At 43.8% G+C, this 17,645-nt stretch overlaps 1 protein-coding gene across 1 annotated transcript; it reads right to left on the reverse strand.

The window, feature by feature from the left end:
* Positions 1–10,210: 10,210 nt before the first annotated feature.
* TBCC (tubulin folding cofactor C) lies at positions 10,211–11,461 on the reverse strand. The gene has a single exon (XM_059835925.1). It carries the CDS (start codon positions 11,459–11,461, stop codon positions 10,400–10,402), a length of 1,062 nt encoding a protein of 353 aa, XP_059691908.1. The 3' UTR covers positions 10,211–10,399.
* Between the last annotated feature and the right edge of the window lie 6,184 nt (positions 11,462–17,645).

Here is a 17,645-nt window from a genome sequence, read left to right on the forward strand (position 1 = left end):
CTTCGTAATGTGAGATGTTGGAAGATTTCGTAGCCTGGACCCCTCTTCTCAGCGTAAGCAACTCGAGGAAGAACCATTCAGGCGTTGGAAGAGACCCCGAACGGCACAGCGGGAAGCGAGCCACTGCACGGTCCTTCCATCTTGAGCTCCCCCGGTTAGGATTCAAGCAAGCAAAATATTCAAAGATCCAAATTAACAATTTCACATTAGTGAGAATAACGGGCAATTACCACCCACAACTATTTCTGGTGGTTCCTTCCAAGCAAAGGAGAAACAGTCTCAAGGTTTCAAATCATTTGATCTGGATCTGCAAGACGTCATTCTAATACCTTTAATCATTTGATCCAATTTGGAGAAATGTCTGTCAACAGATGAGTGGAAATAATCCCTCATTTTACTATTTAGTAGATTTGTGCTTTCTTATGATAGGCTGCTGGGCAGAATGTGAAAACCCAGAGATATAAAAAGATCTTTGTTGCCAGAAGAATATAGATCCTTTGAGGAAAAGGGAAGAGGGCTCCGAGGTTAAAAAAGGCTGCTTGAATACAAAAATATACTTCCCCTGCGTGATCCTGATTCAATCATATCTACGGCCAAACCCACCTTTCTGGTCCTTATCCTTCTGTGTTGACCCGAGATGACGTCCCATGGCTTACGTGTTCTGGAAGCAGATAAACGCGTAGTTTACGGTGACCTAAAAAACCTAAGCTTGGCACTTTCTATTTACTTCCAGGGCTTGTACCATCTCTGGGCCTCGGCAGGAGGGAAGGAGAAAGGAAAAGTTCGGAGAAACTCAATAAATAAACCCCAGCCTGAAATCTAGAGATGCTTTTATAAAAAGCGAGCCGACATGAGCAGCTTACTGGATAATCACCGGGCCAGGGAGGGGAGCAGGGCTGCCCGAGGGGACCCGGGAGCTTACACCAGGGAGGAATTTGACCCAGCGGCTGGGGAGGGACCCTTGGGCCGTTGTCACCAGCCAGGGCAACGGAGGCACCCCCGGGGTCCTCGGGGTCTGCCGGGGGACCTGCAGCCCGGCTCTGCTTTTGTGCTGTAGCAGGCAGAAAGGGAGGAATGCGAACCCCTCCTTCGGCGGTGGCCTTCCCCCTTACGCCGCGCAGCCGTTTCAGGCAAGCGTGGATGCTGGGCTTTTGCTCTTTCCAGTGCTTCAGGGGTTCCACTCACTTTGAAATATCACGACCTGTTCCCCCCTTGCCCCACAGAGGTTCAGAACTATTGGGAAAGTCCTGCGCTGGCTCACCACCTGCCACGGCGACACAGAATTAACCTCAGGCAACCTCAGGCAATGCAAAATCAACCTGCAGGTGTGTGAAGGCATGGGTGCTAACGCCACCGGTGGGAAAGGAGCAGCCCCGGGAGAAGGAGCGGGAGGCTCTGCCCTGGCCAGAGCCCCCCCGACCGCCCGGGGGACATCCTTTAGTGGCTGCCAGCAGCATGGTGCTCCGACCCCGAGGGAAAGGCGAAGGGACCCGCCTAGGAGGAAGGCAAGTGCGAAAAATACTAATAATTTAAAAAAAACGCACTGAAAAATAGCATTGTGGTAGTCTGCTGCTGTGTGGTACTGCGGGTGCTGCTCAGTTACTGTTTGAGATCTGGGATTCCAGAGGTCTCTTCGGTGAAGACAAAGGCTATCAAGCTGCTACTTTTTCCTGTGCTAAGTAAATAGTTTCTGAGATGGACCTTTCCTGGCCCATCCGGGTGCTATTGCAGTGACCTGGACAGCAGCTAGTAATAGGGATTTTCTTAAAGCAGCCCTGGTTGTTAGCATTGCTGCTGCCCTTGCAGGCGGAGGGTGAGTGTGTAAGAGGAAAGGAGGAAGGCCATTATCCCGCAGGGGTTATTCTGTCTGCTTGCCGTGAAGTGGATGGAAAGTGCTGTTTCTTGGGAGAGCCTGTTAAATATTTTTGTGCAATAAGCCATAGCACTGTAACACTATAAGCACAATAACATCTCTCCTGGCTTCTCAGGAAAATATCCCATAACCATGCGGCACACGTTACTACATTACACTGACTCCTCCAGGGCTCAGCTAGGAAATACGAGATAGTTTGGAGGGTGTATTTATCTGATAGCCTGAAGTTAATTCTAGATAAATGAACCTGAAACTGTTTCCTTTCTTGTCAGTGACGACAGAGTGAAACTCTAGTTAAAGTGAAAAACAATTTTCTATCAGGTCTCTGAATCACAGGGAGATACAGTGAAAAATGTTCTGCAGGGCAATTAATAAGACAAGAAATATTAAATGTGCCCACAGCAGATGTAAGCCTTGTGCTGCTCTGGATAGTGGGAAGCTTATATTCAGGAGCACAGATGATGATCTGAATACCCATTGCCTTAATAATTTAACGTTCAGATGGCCATGATAAATCTGATGCAGCAAAATCATGTCGTTGTATACACTAGGGTGTTTCCTGTAAATTCAGGAATAAAAACAGTGAAATAGAACATGCAGCATATGCTTTGGGGCTCATTGATCCCTCCAAATGCACTGTCTTACTCCTCTCCTTAAACAAAAGTAACAGGAGTCATCCTAATAAATCACTCCTAAATAGTTAGTGGTTTCTGGGAGATGGATCAGTGATTCACCTGCTCAGGAAGGGACACTCAGGTACTAATTAGACCTTTAAGACTTCAGGTGATACCTTTAAAGTCATCACAAAGAGCAATCAACACAAACCAAAACAACCCAGATTTGGAAATCCATTTATTTAAGTACTTTTAGTGGTTCAATACCAGCTGGGGACTTACAGTGGCAAAAATTACCCAGCTATCAAGTCAACTCACCATGCTTGGAAGCTTTACAGGAGATTGGTGACATTAAATCATGTGCTATAATCTGCCACTTCCTTCAAAAAATGAAATTAACACTTTTAAAAGCAGGGGGTTAATGCATCCTCCTTATCCTCAGACACAGAGGTGATGAGCCCTGTGCAAGCTTCAGCACTAACCGATCAGCTGAGGGCTGTCTCACGCAGAGCAACCTAAGGAAGAGGAAGGATATGCAGAATCATTGAGAAGTGTTGTGGGGTGTGGACAGCATAAAAAAGAAAACTGGTTTTACCTGGCATCTGCTCTTCTTACAAATCTTTATCTTGGCTGGGATTCGCCTTTAATTGGGCAGACTTATTACTGCTTTCTACTTCAAATAGAAAATATCAAAACGGATCCACAGCAAACAAAGGCTAATTGCAGCAACGATGTTTGGGTTAATGGTCTCCTCAGAGGTTGCATATTAACTCAAATGTATAATTCATATGCCATTTTGGAGAAAAAAATGGTAGAATAAAATATTTAAATGATTATTGATCTGCTAGAACTCACCATGAATTGTGTTCAAATTCAAAATGTTGTTAAAAAACTGTAATTTCTATGGATAACAATACAATATTGATATCTTTCAAAAAACTATGCCTGCTAACCTAAACATAACCCACAAACTTACCATTTAATGCTAGGAGAGAGGAAAAAGTTGTTTTTAAAGCAAACATTAAAAACGTGGTATTTGCTGGACAGTCTGCTGCCTAGTCCTGGACCAACCATGATGCTTCTGTCCTCAGGAATATGAGATATAAAAGGTGAATTCCCTTTGTATAGGTATATCCTATGTGCTTAAACTATGGAAGTGCTTTTAGTTGGTAATAAAAATAATTTCCTGGCCAATCTTTCTTTCACGCTGCTCTGTGATATGAAACATGTGGCTTGCTTGGGCTCTTTTTTCTCTTCATTCCTTAGAAGTGCTTAGGTTTTACTGCAAAGATGAAGATGCCTGGTTTTACCTGCGATAGGAAGTCATTGTGCAGAGATAAGAGGTTTGTTTATGCACTGTAGTTTATGGTTTGGCTTGCATTTGTAACTGTGTGGTGTGTGCAGGAACACTCCTGAGGAACAACGTGATAAAATGGCTGCACCGCATTGTATGATTAACGGGTGGAGAAAAGTCTGATTTATGACTCTTTTTTTCCCCTCCTATTTACACAAGTAACTTGGTAGGCTACTACTAAGGCATGTGAGGTGCCTGCAGGTCCTGAGGCTGGAAACAGAGGCAAGTTGCCCTGGGAAGGGCGATCTGATCCACCAGACGCTGTGGCTCCTAAACTACGCTGGGGTGCACTGTGGGGGTTCCAGCGGGGTTTTGCTCTGGGTAGTTCCTGGCATTTCAGCCATCCTTATCCGCAGCGCGGGTAACGTGTGTTCAGAAAACACAGTTTCTCTTTGACCCCCAAGATGCTCATTATGAGTATTTATTTGTATTACTGTGATGCCTGGGGTGTAGTATTCACCACTGAAAGTCTAAGTTATAAATCAATGTCTGTACCTGCAGAAACAGGAAAGAAATATGCTGGGAATTGAAAGAAGCTTACAAAGGGCTCGCAATAGTTATTACTGCTGAAAAACATCTCAGCACAACAGATGGATCCTCAAGTAAGCCAGATAAATCAGATCACGATGTGAATGGAAATGCTGAAATTCCACAAGTTGCACAGTTCTCTTTTTTTCTTGCTATTCATATCTTTCCTTGTATGTGATTAAATTGGCTTTTTAGTATAGTACAGGCTATGACCTCTCTTGTGCGGCTCCGATGGCTGTAACAGGAAGGCTTCATAGAAAAAAGGCCACAGTCACAAGAAGTGGGGAGAGCCTGATGGGAAGAAGGAAGTAAGGGGGCAGAGCTGAGCAGCAGCAGGATGATGTACAAAGGATGTAAAGAAATGTACTTGCCTGCATACGGTTCTCAAATCCAGCAAGTCTGCCCTCAGATCCCACTCTTATATGCTGGGAGAAATCTACTTGGAAAGACAGACGTAAGATGTATATGAAGGGGGGAGGGAGGAGGATTGTATGTATTCACAAAAACTCCTTCCATTAAAGAATTCCTAAGTGTTTTGTAACACCTGAATCAATTCCAGGTAAAGCCACTGAGACTTGATCCTTGTCTACGTATAGCTATTGCCTAAATAGAAAGCAGCTTTAAAAAACCCCACCTAATATATTAAAAAAAAATCCAAGGCCTCAAAAATATAAAGCGTAAAAGTGTGTTAAGAAATTGTGTTATGCACATATTTCTTACCTGTTTTTTCGCACAACAATTTTGCTAGAGTCCAGATCAGAATCTATTGGAATGAAACAGGGTGGGATAAAGAGGGAATGCAAATAACTCTGTTTTTGTTCCTGGCATTCAGAGAAGCAGTTACAGAGAGAGGGAAATGCCTGGACTCCAGCGGGAACCGAGGGGGTCGGCCCCTTTCGGGACAGGACCTCCAGGTGAGATGGTGGCCTCGCTGGAAGCAGCACCAAAGCTCTCAGCTGCTTCCCTGGAGGCAAGCTTTAGTCCCTGCTACCTCTCACAGCCTCAATGAATGCGAACACTCAAAGCTCTGTGTGGAGCTGAAGAATTGTCTCAGTTCTCTTCTGCGGGTTCATGGTTGTCTGTTTTTGCGTAGAACTATTTTATTTCATTCACAGATACATACGAGCTTTAAAAGGTTGAGTTACAGCGCTGTGGTGAGCTAAGGAAGTTGCACTGGCTTTAAAGATTTCCGTAAGGCTGTCAGCTGGAGGAGGGCTGTGCAACCAGGCTGGCTTTCAAAAATCTTTAAACCAAGAGTTTGCTCTCGTGACTCCCTGGGGAAGGTGGTTCCACACCTCCATGCCCCGTACTGTTTAGAAACTTTCTACCTTTCTGCCAACGAGCCCTTTATTCAGGGCCAATTTGCACCTAGTTTATGGTGCTGATGCTTCTGTTATCCTCATAAAATGTTCAGAACTACGTCCTTGGCAGGTGTTTGTTTTTCAGCCCCTTCTGATGCCTAGCAAAATTAATTTTAGGGTATGTGTTCTTAAAGAAGTTCCTTGGTTATTCTGGTGGCAATGAAATGCAAACCAGAGCTAAAGTTCTTGAGGAGACTTGGTTTGCTTCAGTCTTGCATTATGCAGGTTACGTGACTCTGGCCAACACGTGGGTCGCACCGACAAACTGCTGCAGACCGAGGCAACGGTGCTGGTGGTGCTACTGCTTCATCCGCCGGCCAGCCCTGGTGCAACCAACAGTGCGCTGCTGCCTGCGCTGCAGGCAGCAATCGGTGCTAGCTCCTGGCACTCCCCCTTCTTAACTGGCTGGGGAATTACCATCCCTGACCACGCTCATTCAATGGACTCCTTGAACCGTCTTCTCCCTTGCATTGTGCTTTTAATCCTCCATCTTGCTACTAGGCAAGGTAGCTTGAAACTAGCTTGTTTTCACAGCAGTTCTGACCGCTTCTGCCCTCCCTGTAGCACGACTGCGAGCCTGGTTTTACCTGCTACCTGCTCAGCCGTGAAACCTGCTCAGCGCACAGGCTTGCGCAAAGCCTCCTGAACAAAGTACCTCTTTGCCCATGGGTCTCCAGGGAAGGAGATTTTTGCAAGCTCTCCCTAGCAGGTTACACACAAAGCAGTCCTGGCTCCTGGCCTAGAAGAGGCTGCCAGGCGTTTTCTTCATGTCAGCATTACTTATCGCTCCGAGGGAAGAAGCCGAGCACGTGCCGCCATCCTTTCTCCAAGCTGCGATTAGCAGAGAGACAAAGCGGCTCTGACCAGGCTGGCATAGCAAGTCTCCTTGACCCTGGAGAACAGAGACAGCCTGGCACATCTCCTCAAACCAGCTGCTGCACGAACTCTGCCCAACCTTCCCTCTGAATATTTCTTGGTCGCAAGCTTCAGAAGGGGAATTCAGGAGCCCAGCCACTTGCCGCTGGCAGCTCAGGGCACGTCATGACACACTCCTTGCTCTCTTTGAGGTTTGCTTCAGTGTGATGTATGAGACGCTCCATCATCAAGTCATCCAGAGACAAGATAGCACAAAATTCCTCACTTGTTTAAACCAAACACTCTCAGTAAACCTATTTCATCGCTTCCATACTTAAGGTATGTTTTTGACCTCTTGAACAAACAGCTTAAAGCTCACCTGCAGACAGGAAGCAATTTTTCTGACGCCTTGTCAGTTGAAGCTACAAATACTGTGGACTAGACTTTCAGATTTTCAGTGTTTAGCATTTACTCTGTAAGTAGTTCCAATGACATAATCTAGCCAACTCTGTAGTCTAGACCTGCCAAAGTATCCCCAACATCTTGTTTCCAAAACGTTAGTTTGAATATGTGTCAACATATATTTTTTTTTCCATCTAAGAAAATAGATGCTAAGAAATGCGAAGAAATTAGTTTAAGAAATAGCTGAGAAATTTTAAATACAGATTATATCTATCTATCCTGTAAAACATTTTTATATATGTACATACATATTTATTCCTACCATGCTTTTAAATACTTTTGTAGAAATTTAACGAGTGTATAATTCTCAATACACCTGAGTTACCGCTTTCCATTAGATTTGACTGGAAAATGGATTCTCAAATGAATAACCATACTTTTGGGATATCGGCTAATATTCTCTCACTCACATGGCATTTTACTTTTTTCCTACCTGCAAGGGCTTGCGGAATACTGGGGGTTATAGCACAGGTAACACAGGAGCTGTCTGCACTGCTGTTGTCAGGAGGAAGTGTTTCTTCTGGGACACACAGATGATGGCCTGCTAGTGCTCATACTAATTGTGACTTCCTTTTCCATATGTATTTTAATAAAAAATACTATAAATAGTGTTGTTAAAATAACTAATTGGATAGAAATGGTTAGGTGTTTCTCTTCCACACCTGAAAAAGTTGCAATTTCTATACTGATAGAGCCTATGAGTATGCTAGCAAACCTTTCCTAGTGTGTAACTTCTGTGCACATACTATGTTACTGTTAACATACTTCTGGATCAAAATAGTTTTGAATTTCTCCTAGTAGGATTCTCCATTAGGAAATTTAACATTTCAAAATGGTGCATGGAAACATGTGCAACTGTGTGTATATATATATGAAAGTACATATTTAGAACTAGAAATCACAATCACGTAAGTACTTGTTTGACCAAACTTCTTCGGACTTGCTGTTCTCAGACTGAATTTTCTTGTCTCCTGTCATGCTTGAGACCAAGATTCAGTTACCTGTTTTGTATTATAAAGGTAATGATAAATCTTTAAAGAAAGTAATGGTCTGAAACATCTTTAGCCGTCTCCTCTTAAGTCATATTGCTGGAGAGTATTACCTAGTAATTTTGGTTTGACAAAAGTTAAGTATTTGGGGGGGAACATTGGGAACCGGTATGTCAATAACTGACCTCTGAAAAATGTCACTAAGGAAGCATTTTCAGACTGAAATTGAAGTCTAAAATTTCTTGTTTTGACTCATGCTCTGTTTATCCAGGCAATACTGCATGCTATGGACCAACAGCTAACACAGGAATGCACTTACATGCCAGTTTGAAGTGTGTTGAGAAGTGCACATCTCTGATACCTGCTACAGCCTAGCAGTAGTCACTCCATTTCTAGATTTGCCAGTGTCCATCAACATAGTAAGTAAATGTAAACATAGCTTTTGGCTAGCAGAACAAAGGCATTTCCGTAGTTCTTACAGGCTGAACAGTTTGCAGGCCCAGGACTAGAGGATGCTAAGGGGATTGATTTGTCACTACCAGGATATGCGGGGAAGAAATATTAACTACAAAATCTAGGTCTGTACTAAGATGGATGCGTTAAAATTAAGATACTTGAGAGCCTCATCTGATCACATCCCTTTAACAACAGATATTACAATTATGTATATTAAAGCAAGACTAAGGGTGTTTTCTTTAAATCATTTCATAATGCTGTCAATACAAAAAGAATCATTAGTAAAGGGATAACTGAAACAATTCAAAACAAGTATTTGAAACACAATCTAATTCAGTGAAAAAGTATACATTAACAGAGGTAAACAAAACTGAAAGTTGTGAAGAATATATAAAAATCCCTTTTTTTCTCCCCTTTTAAATTAAATATGCTGAAACAACTTAGATAAAAAGCTTCTCTGCTCAAAACTAGTCAAGTACTAAAGTGAAGTTTCAAGTACTTGTCATAGCAATGATGCTGTTCTTGATGGTTCACAGCTAGTATTCATTTTCTGTTAGAGGCACATATATGATGGTAGGGCAGCATAAATATTTTGCAGTTTTAAAATACAACTCTGAGCTGATTCTTAGGCAAGATAAGCAATGATTTCCTGCAAAATGTCACAAGTTAAGAAGTGGTTTGGGGAACCTCAAACTGCTATGTATACTTTATGGATAGTGGTCACTTCACCACCACTAACAGGGCATTGTAAAAACACTGTATTCCATAATGCTGCTACTTTTTTATTTAGGAATGAAGAAATGGGACTGAAATTACTGTGTACTTTATGCACAATAACATGCAATTTTGGAACTGGAATACAGCACCTCATCTTCCCTTTTTACTGAGTCCCTCTGTCAACACAGCACTTATGCAGTGGCAGGGTGCTGTAAATTAACAACACAGCACCACAAAGCCTACTGTCTGGTAGACAGATGAAACAACTAGTAGGACATACCTTTTCCCTGAAGTTTCAGACTGCAGCAGAGCAGTTTACCTAGCTTCTGTAATGTTAATCAGCACCTACTGTATGCCCCTGAAAGTACACTCACAGCACGCATCCATCTCAGGTTAAAATTGTTTACAGAAGGAGCATCCTTTCACATAGTATTTTCAGATTGTGAAGGTTTAGCATTCATATAGCCTCTACAGGTTCATTAATTTCAAACAATCATTAATATATTAGGAGAGGATTAAATGTTCATTAGGAGACTTTTTTCCCTTTAGACTTATCTCACTTGAAATAGAAGTCTAAATAAAGACAACTTACAGATTTCTCCTGCATTAACAGAACTTGGCTCATAATTATATCATAGCCTAGGATTCATCTCAGTCTGCTACGCTGTTCAGTTACAAGCTCCTCCTTTAAATTAACCTTTTGTCTCTACTACCTCACAGAAGTCCTCTCTTATACACCCCATAAGATAGTGTACTGTTGTCTGCAATTCAAAAACCACAAAAATATGAAAAATTTGTTATTTGATCATTCCAGTACAGCTTCTACTCCTTGCAGCTAATTCAGATTCTGCCTGTGCAAGTGAAAGCAGCACAACAGCTCTAACAGAGGCTCCCTGTTTGTGTATCGACCCTTTGCCCCACCTTAATTAGAAAAACTCAGCAATGAGGTACTGCAGTAATTGGCAAACTCCCCAGTGATACATAAAGATTATAGCAGCAACTTGTGTAAGAACCGTAAACTATATTTTACTGGTATTCTTAAATTTAAAAAGTCCTGTCATATGTTGTAATACACAATTTAAATACCAAATGGAATCATTTAATGGCATATTAGGAATTAAGTCCCAGAGTTTATGAATCAATGCGTTTACACCAGGATTTCTTGCTCAGCACCGAGCTGCCTCTTGCAGTCAGTCCCAGCAACTGATTCTTTCCTGCTCGGGGATCAGGCTCCAGTTGGGTGAAGGCTTGTCCGTTGCCAGCCAGTCAAAGTCATCCACCAGGTTCCAGTTGTTTCTGTTTCTGTCCAGCCCAGAAGACTCGAAATCTCTCTCGATACCAGGGTAGCTCCAGGTGTAGGGGGCGAAGGAGACCTTAGTGCAGCCCTCGATTACGGCTCGGCTGGTCACCTGCACGTAGAACCGGCTGTCGCGGGTGCGATGGGTGCGGAGCTGCTGGCAGGCCAGCACCAGGAGGCAATCGCTGCAACCATCCACCAGCACGGAGGTGGAAACGGGCCCGCAGAGCACGGTGCAGCCCCGGCAGTCCCGCACCCGCAGCGTGTTGGCGTTGCCGCGGAGCCGCACCCGGCAGCCGCGCAGCTCGGAGAGCACCACGTCGCGCTGCAGCAGCTCAGCGGGGCCGAGCTCCAGCTCCTCGTCCTCGGCGCCGCTGAACCCGCACAGCGGCGGCCCGCCCGGCTCCCCTTCGGCGGGGCCGTAGCCGGGGGCCGGCGCGGCGACTGCAGGCTGGGCGGGCTTCGGGGGCCGCGGCTCGCTGCCCGGAGCCGCTTCTTTCTTGAGGGCCCGGAAGGCGAATTTCTTCTTGGGCTGCAGCTGCTGGCGCCGGGCTGCCAGGTCCCCCTGGAGCCGCGCCACGGCCTCCTGCCCCTGCCGCACCTCGTAGGGGGCCAGGAACCGCACGCTCTCGGTCAGCAGCTTCTGCAGCCCTTGCAGGCGGGCGGCCGCCTCCTCCAGAGGCCCCGCCGCCAGGAGCGCCTCCACGGCCTCTCGCTCCCGGGCGAAGGCAGCCACGAAGAACTCGCTCTGCTCCTCCTTCACCACCTGCGCCTCCTTCTTCTGCCGCTGCCGCTCCACGCCCTGCTGCCGCTCCGCTTCCCGCCGCTGCAGCCGCTCCGGCAGCACCATGGCGGTAGCGGCGGCCACCTCAGGCTGCAGGGGAGCCACGAAGGCGGCCGGCGCCCGCAGCTCCTCAGCCGGCACCGCAGCCGCTGTCTCTCCCGCTGCCTCCATCTTGCCTCCTCGCCTCCCCTCCGGTCACTAAGCGGCCTGCCGATTGGCTGTCGGCAGCCCCGGTTGCGTCGCCGCCGCCGATTGGCGGGCTGGCGGGCTCCCGGCGGGAGGGGAGGGGGAAGGGAGGAGGGCCGGAGGGAGGGGTCTCCTGTGGTTTTAAAGGGGCCGGCGCCTCTCTGCGGGATGGGGTGAGTCCTGGCGGCAGGTGCCGCGCTCCGCGGGGCGCGTTATCCCGCTTCCCAAATTAGCAGCCGGGCTATAAATAACCCCCGGCCCTCCCCCGCCCTCCCCCCTGTGCGCGCGTGCGTAAGTGCTCGCTTCTTCCCACCCTTCCACTTCCCCCCCCCCCTTCCCGGCCGCGCCCGCGACGGGGAGTGCGGCGGCCGTTGGGCTGGCGGCCCGTGGCGCGGGGGCGGCCGTTGCTGCCGGCCCCCCCGGCTGCCAGCGCCCGCCGCCCTTCCTGCGGGCGGCAGAGCCAGAGCGGGGCCGGGGGCGTCTTCTCCCCGCCGCGGAGCTCGGGGGAGGGCGGCTCCGTGGCGGGGCGCGGCGGGGAGGGCGGCTGAGGGCCGCAGCCGCCTCAGGCGCGTTGTCTGCCGCAGGCGGCGGCGGCGGCAGTTCTCCGCCTGCCGTTAAAAATAAAGTCAGGCCGCGCTGGCTGCCCGGGTCTTGTCTGAGCTGGTCGTGTGTTTCTGGTAGGCGTCAGGCGGCCCCGCGGCCGAGTGCGGGGCCTGGCGGTGGCGATCCCCGTGCCCAGGCAGGCGCGGAGCCACGGGCCTGGGGTCGGCCTGCAGCTGTACAGGGCCGGTGTCTTCAGGAGGCTCTGTAAATGCAGTGTGTTAATAAACCTTCCCTACTGTTCCCTCTTCTGCAGTGAAGTAGTTACAAAAAAGGTTGTTAATGCTTGCAGGTAGCTGCAAAGGCGTTGCCAAATGCACTGTTTCTCTTCTTAGCTGCTTATTTGATTTCTTGAGTGTTTTGTTCTGGAAGAGAGTTCAGTTCTTGAGGGAGAAGGTGAGAGCAGTGCCTGTGGGTTACTGTGCCCTAGAGGGAGGTCTGTATGAGACGTCCACAGAGGCCTATATGGAAACATGGCAAGGAAGACTTTTCTTTACATCTTTAAGTTTTATGTTTAGGGGATGGGTTTTAAGTAAATCTGCAGCAGGAACCAGAAATGAAATGCGCCTGGCTACAAAGTAGAAAAGTGACCGTGGTTCTGATGCATTCTCTTCTGCTCTTCTATTTCATGGAACGTTAATTTTTGCAAAGGAAGTTTAACACAAAGCACTCTTTTAGAAACATATGAAAATAAATTTAACTCCTGTCCAGTTCTTCTCTCCCTTCTCTTGGCATTTCAAAGTCACCTCTAATAAATTCACACAGGACCTAAAACTATCTATTTAAATGAAAAGGTGGTAAACCCAAAGTAGATATTCAGAATTTACTGTCCTCTATTTGGTGATGGCAATGAGGTTTTTGTCTAATGTTGCTGTTTGGAAGTATAGATTGTTATGCTATTTAAGGTTAGCATTTGAAAGTAGCCTTAGCTTGAAAGTAGCCATTGTTTTCCGTTTCCTGAGAAATACGGTTTAATTTCTGTGTTAGGCATGATAAAACATTGTTAGAGGGTAGGGAGTACATGAACTTTATCTGTAATAATGTCAGCTCAGTTAGGATGACAGAAGAAAGGCAGTGAAATGCCTTTTATCCTTGTAATGCATAAAGGACTTTCACTAAAATAGAGAATATTTTTTCCTTATCATTGTTACAATGTAAAATCAGAGGATTTCAAGGGATTGTTGTGTAACAGTAGTACTTTGGAGCAGGCTGGATGGGGGGCAGTGGGATGGGTAATGTCGTGGTTAATGCATTACAGCTCTTAACTGTCACAACACTGCAATGTTAACGTGTCCAGAATTTTGTTTCTGAAAAATTAAGTTTTTGAGTCTTAAAAATTAAAACCTCTTACCTTGTAGAAAGGGAGAATGCTTAATCATGAAACGGGAAGGATACCTTGAAATATTCTCGCTTGATTTTTTTTTTTCCCCTACCAATGTGTTTAAATGATGCATTTACTAAGTCTTAGGCACTTTTGCTAATAGTCAAATCCACTCCTGCAGTAACTGAAGTAACGTTACATTAGGCAGGAATATGGTGCAATTAATTCACTGTAAAAAAAATAAATCTTTATTTCCATCTTGTTTCACAAGAAAGATGTGTAAGTTTCATTTTACATAGCAGGCTTTTTTGTCTTATGCTCCCATTAGTGTAGGTAATACAGATGGTAACAGTGATGTAAATGATTGCCCATGCATGAGAATATTGACAGAAAAAGGCTTTTGCTGTTTTTCAGTATGCACAAATGTAACTGGAGTATGGCTTTGGTATTGTTACACAGATGTGACCTGGTAGATGAACTGCAGTGGGTAAAACAACTTTAGTGTTTTCTTGTAATCTTTTCATATATAGTGTACACAGCTCAAAATAAGTGTTAAGTATTTTATGCTGCAGTATAATGATTACTTTTTATTGCATTTGGGCACTTAGAAAGCTAGGTATTCTAAATTGTTTTTTCTAGAGGTGGTTGGAGGTTTAAATTAATGAGGACCAAATACACTTGTGAATAGGAGCTTCTGGGATAGACTGGAATCTTTTCACCTTGCTAATGCGCACAAATGATTTTTTTGGTCAGAAGCAAAGTAACTCCAGATACAAGAAGGTTGAAGTGTATGACCATAATGAAAAATTAAAAAGGGAGCAGTAAAATTCTTCAAACTGTCTCATCTTCATGCTGCAAAATTATTTTCCACACTTACAATTTGAGGTTTTGGTATATAATTGATATTGGGGTTTTTTTTGTGGTAATACAAAGTCTGACCATTTTCTTCCTGACTTTGCTGGCATCAACTTACATGTTTTAAATCTGCTTAGTGTGCTCCATTATAAGCCATAGAAGATTTACAATTTCCTAAACCGTAGCCACCTTAATAAAATGTAAGCCTTCTAGCTCAGGCTTAGACTCATTTTGGTACACTGCAACAAGCAGTTTAGCTGTTTGAGGGTGTTAGATAAAAGTAGGGTACATAGTTCTATGTTACAATTTTTTCCTACTTTTTTTTTTTCCCCTGGATGTGCTTTAGTTCCTCTCTGGTTTGAAAGTAGGTAGTAAGTAGTTGTTTGAGTAAGACCTTTTTTTGTTGCTTGGACTGTACAGTGTCATTTGTGTTACATGAAGTTGCAGGTTGCACTTGCTTACTTGGATCTAGCGTTGTGAAACTCCAAAACATATGCTACATGATGCATGCTTCCAGGTTTAAATCTGTATCCCATGGTTATTGCTCTTGAATGCTATCTACCTGAAATATTTTGTATTGATTTAAACTAGCTCAACAGCATTAACTCATAGCCTTTTGAAGTGAGATGTATCGCATAGTTCAGGTGAAGGTTCAAGATCCTGTCTCATTCCATCATGATTTTAAGAAGAGGGGGGAGTAAAAGCGAGATCCACGGAGGCAACTGTGTGTCTGGCCTCACAATACTAGATTCTTAAACCTGAAGTTACTGAGCTTGTGAAAGTCAAGAACCTCATAGTTGTGGCGTGATCTTGAGATGTAGATTTGCACTCTCTCAAGCAAAGGAAGGAAGTAAATACAGTTAGTCCTTATCATTGGTATGTATTCCCAACACTGACACTTTTTATTCCAAAGGGTGTAATGCATATATGTTGCACCATCCCACACAAAAAATGCTATTTTGTCTTTTAGCTGTGCTTTCAAGAAAAGCAGCAGCCCCTGTGTCTTGCATGGAGCTCTTATCTGATAGATGTGATCTCTGCCCGTTTGATCGAGTTTCTCCAGAAGAGATTAGCAGATGAACGTAATTACTTCTGGCTACAAAGTAGGTACTTCAGTGTCTTGTGCAACCACTGTATTCTTCTGGTTTTAGTAAGGGCTCTTTGAACTCCTCTGGCACTGTGATCAGGCATTAAAGATGTAAGCTATATTATGATTCATTTAAGATACTGTAGACTGTACATTTTTCACAGTGGAATGGGGCTTCAGTAAAAGTGACTGTCAAGTCACTGTGTTCTCTTGGAAAAAAATTCCTTTAATAATTACACTTGACATACTGATTGTTTTTAAAAAAGCTTTTGTTTGGACTAAAATGTTGTGCTTTATGTATTTGGCCATATGGAAAGGCAAGACAATGTAAAATATGTGCGGTTTTAAATCACTAATTACAGAGTTAGAGCTAAAACTACAAAACTTACTCGGTGCATCTTAATTGCTGTGAGTAATGCAAAAGCTTTGAAATGTAATCCTTGGGAATGCTTAAGATACTAGTTATATTCTGACCAGTCAAGATGCACTTGTTTTGAAACGAGTCTGAGCTTGTCCCTTCCAAGGACCTGGTATTCCCAGCGTCAAAGGTGGAGAAACAAATTTCTATGAAAATGAGTTATCCTCCAAAACCAGGGATAGACTTCAAAGCATAACATTTTATGACAAGAGGCACTTCAAGATTAACAAAGCAAGGCCCAAATATGCTAAACACAAAAGCTCAAGAGCAGAAGAGCACTTAGGTTTGGTCCAGGCCTAGCTGCTAACTGGTATTTAGAATCCTAACTTGCTAATTGACTTGAGTTAAATTCTGAAGACCAAGTATGTAAGCTACAGATGCTGTCTTATGGACTCTCCCTTTGAGGTAATTATTCTATTAGTTCTGCAGTTCCTAAGAGATTTTTTTCAGTGCCTTACTTTAGACTTCAGATGCTCCTACTTTTTTTTATTTTAAGGCATTTGAGAAAACTATGTTTGGTTATTGGAATGGCCAGTTCAATGGACCACCTAGGTTCAATAGTATATCAAAGTTTTCAATTTTGGAATTGTGCATCTTAATTGCAAACATATTCCATTTATTTTTCTGAATAATTTACACAGAATTAACTTGAAGTCATTGTATCCAAGTTTACTGATTTTCTGGTAGCCTTCCTGTAGTATATTCATTAGTTAACAAAACTAAACGTGTATTCTTTTTGCCTTTTATTCATCTTATGAAAAAATCTGTCAGCCATCATTTTGAAGGAGGACTGCTTCCTCCTAATATTAGCATTTGTTCTTCAGTCTCAATCTGAGAAAGTAAATTCCATTCATGTTGATACACTTTCTGGTGATAACATTAAGCTTTATCTTACAGCATCTTTATTCACATCCAAGTCTTACCCAGTTGGTTTCTAGTAGGGTCTCAGAAATACCCAAGTACAACCATTCTTTCTGAAAAGTTGTAACTTCGACGGTGCTTTATTCATAATGTGCCTTCTGATCCTCCTTTTTGTCTTGCCCTTGTACAAGTTTAGCTTAGCATGTTTGTGTTTCTTTCCTGAACATGAATGCTTTTGGTATAGCTTACCTGTGTTTCTGTTATCCCTATAACGCCTGGTTTCATGTTTTAGGCCTCCATTTTTTGCTTAGGTTCCTTCTATTAGTATTTAATTGATTTTTTTTAATCATCCACAGCACCTCAGTTGTATTAGGAATGGTCCTTTTGTTAGCTTCATTGCCTGGCTGTTGTTTTTAATTACTAGTACTTTTTTTTTTTAAAACCTTGTGTCAGTCTACTCATTAACATACTCTTACGTATTTCCATATCCTTACTTACCTGATTTTTTTTTTCCCTATTCATCTATGCTAACCAAACGAACTATGAATATTATACAGGCTTCTCCCAATTTCTGCCATAAATTTTAGTTTAAATTTCTTCTATAAATTTTGGTGGTGTTAGTTGTTGAAGACTATTTCTGCAGATACCGTAATAAAGTTCTGGCTCCAGAGGTGGTTTTTTTCTAATACATTTCAGTGGCTGAATATCTTAAGATTATTCTAAAATGGAAGTGAGAGCTGTTAATCTTTCAAACTTAATTCTCCTTTTTAAGGTACTCTGAGCTGAAGAATATGAGATTCTATTTAAATAACCTAGAGCATGATATAGTTATTCTTGATCTGTTCCAGTAATAATTTTGCATTGCCATTTGTTTCAATGGGAGGTCTGGTCACCACATTTTTCTCTGATTTTACTTGATTGCCTTCCATACGTCAGATCCACATCTCAGAGAAGCACAGTTCTCAGAATCTGTTCTTTGGATTCATCACAGAACAGCCCTGTTGGCCGTCACACAATTTCCAGTCAT

This window comes from Gavia stellata, chromosome 2 (assembly GCF_030936135.1).
Source record: "Gavia stellata isolate bGavSte3 chromosome 2, bGavSte3.hap2, whole genome shotgun sequence".
NCBI classification, from domain to species: Eukaryota; Metazoa; Chordata; class Aves; order Gaviiformes; family Gaviidae; genus Gavia; species Gavia stellata.

Bases quoted from the DNA above. Each gene is read 5' to 3' on its own strand.
- TBCC (XM_059835925.1), bottom strand. From the start codon at position 11,461: ATGGAGGCAGCGGGAGAGACAGCGGCTGCGGTGCCGGCTGAGGAGCTG.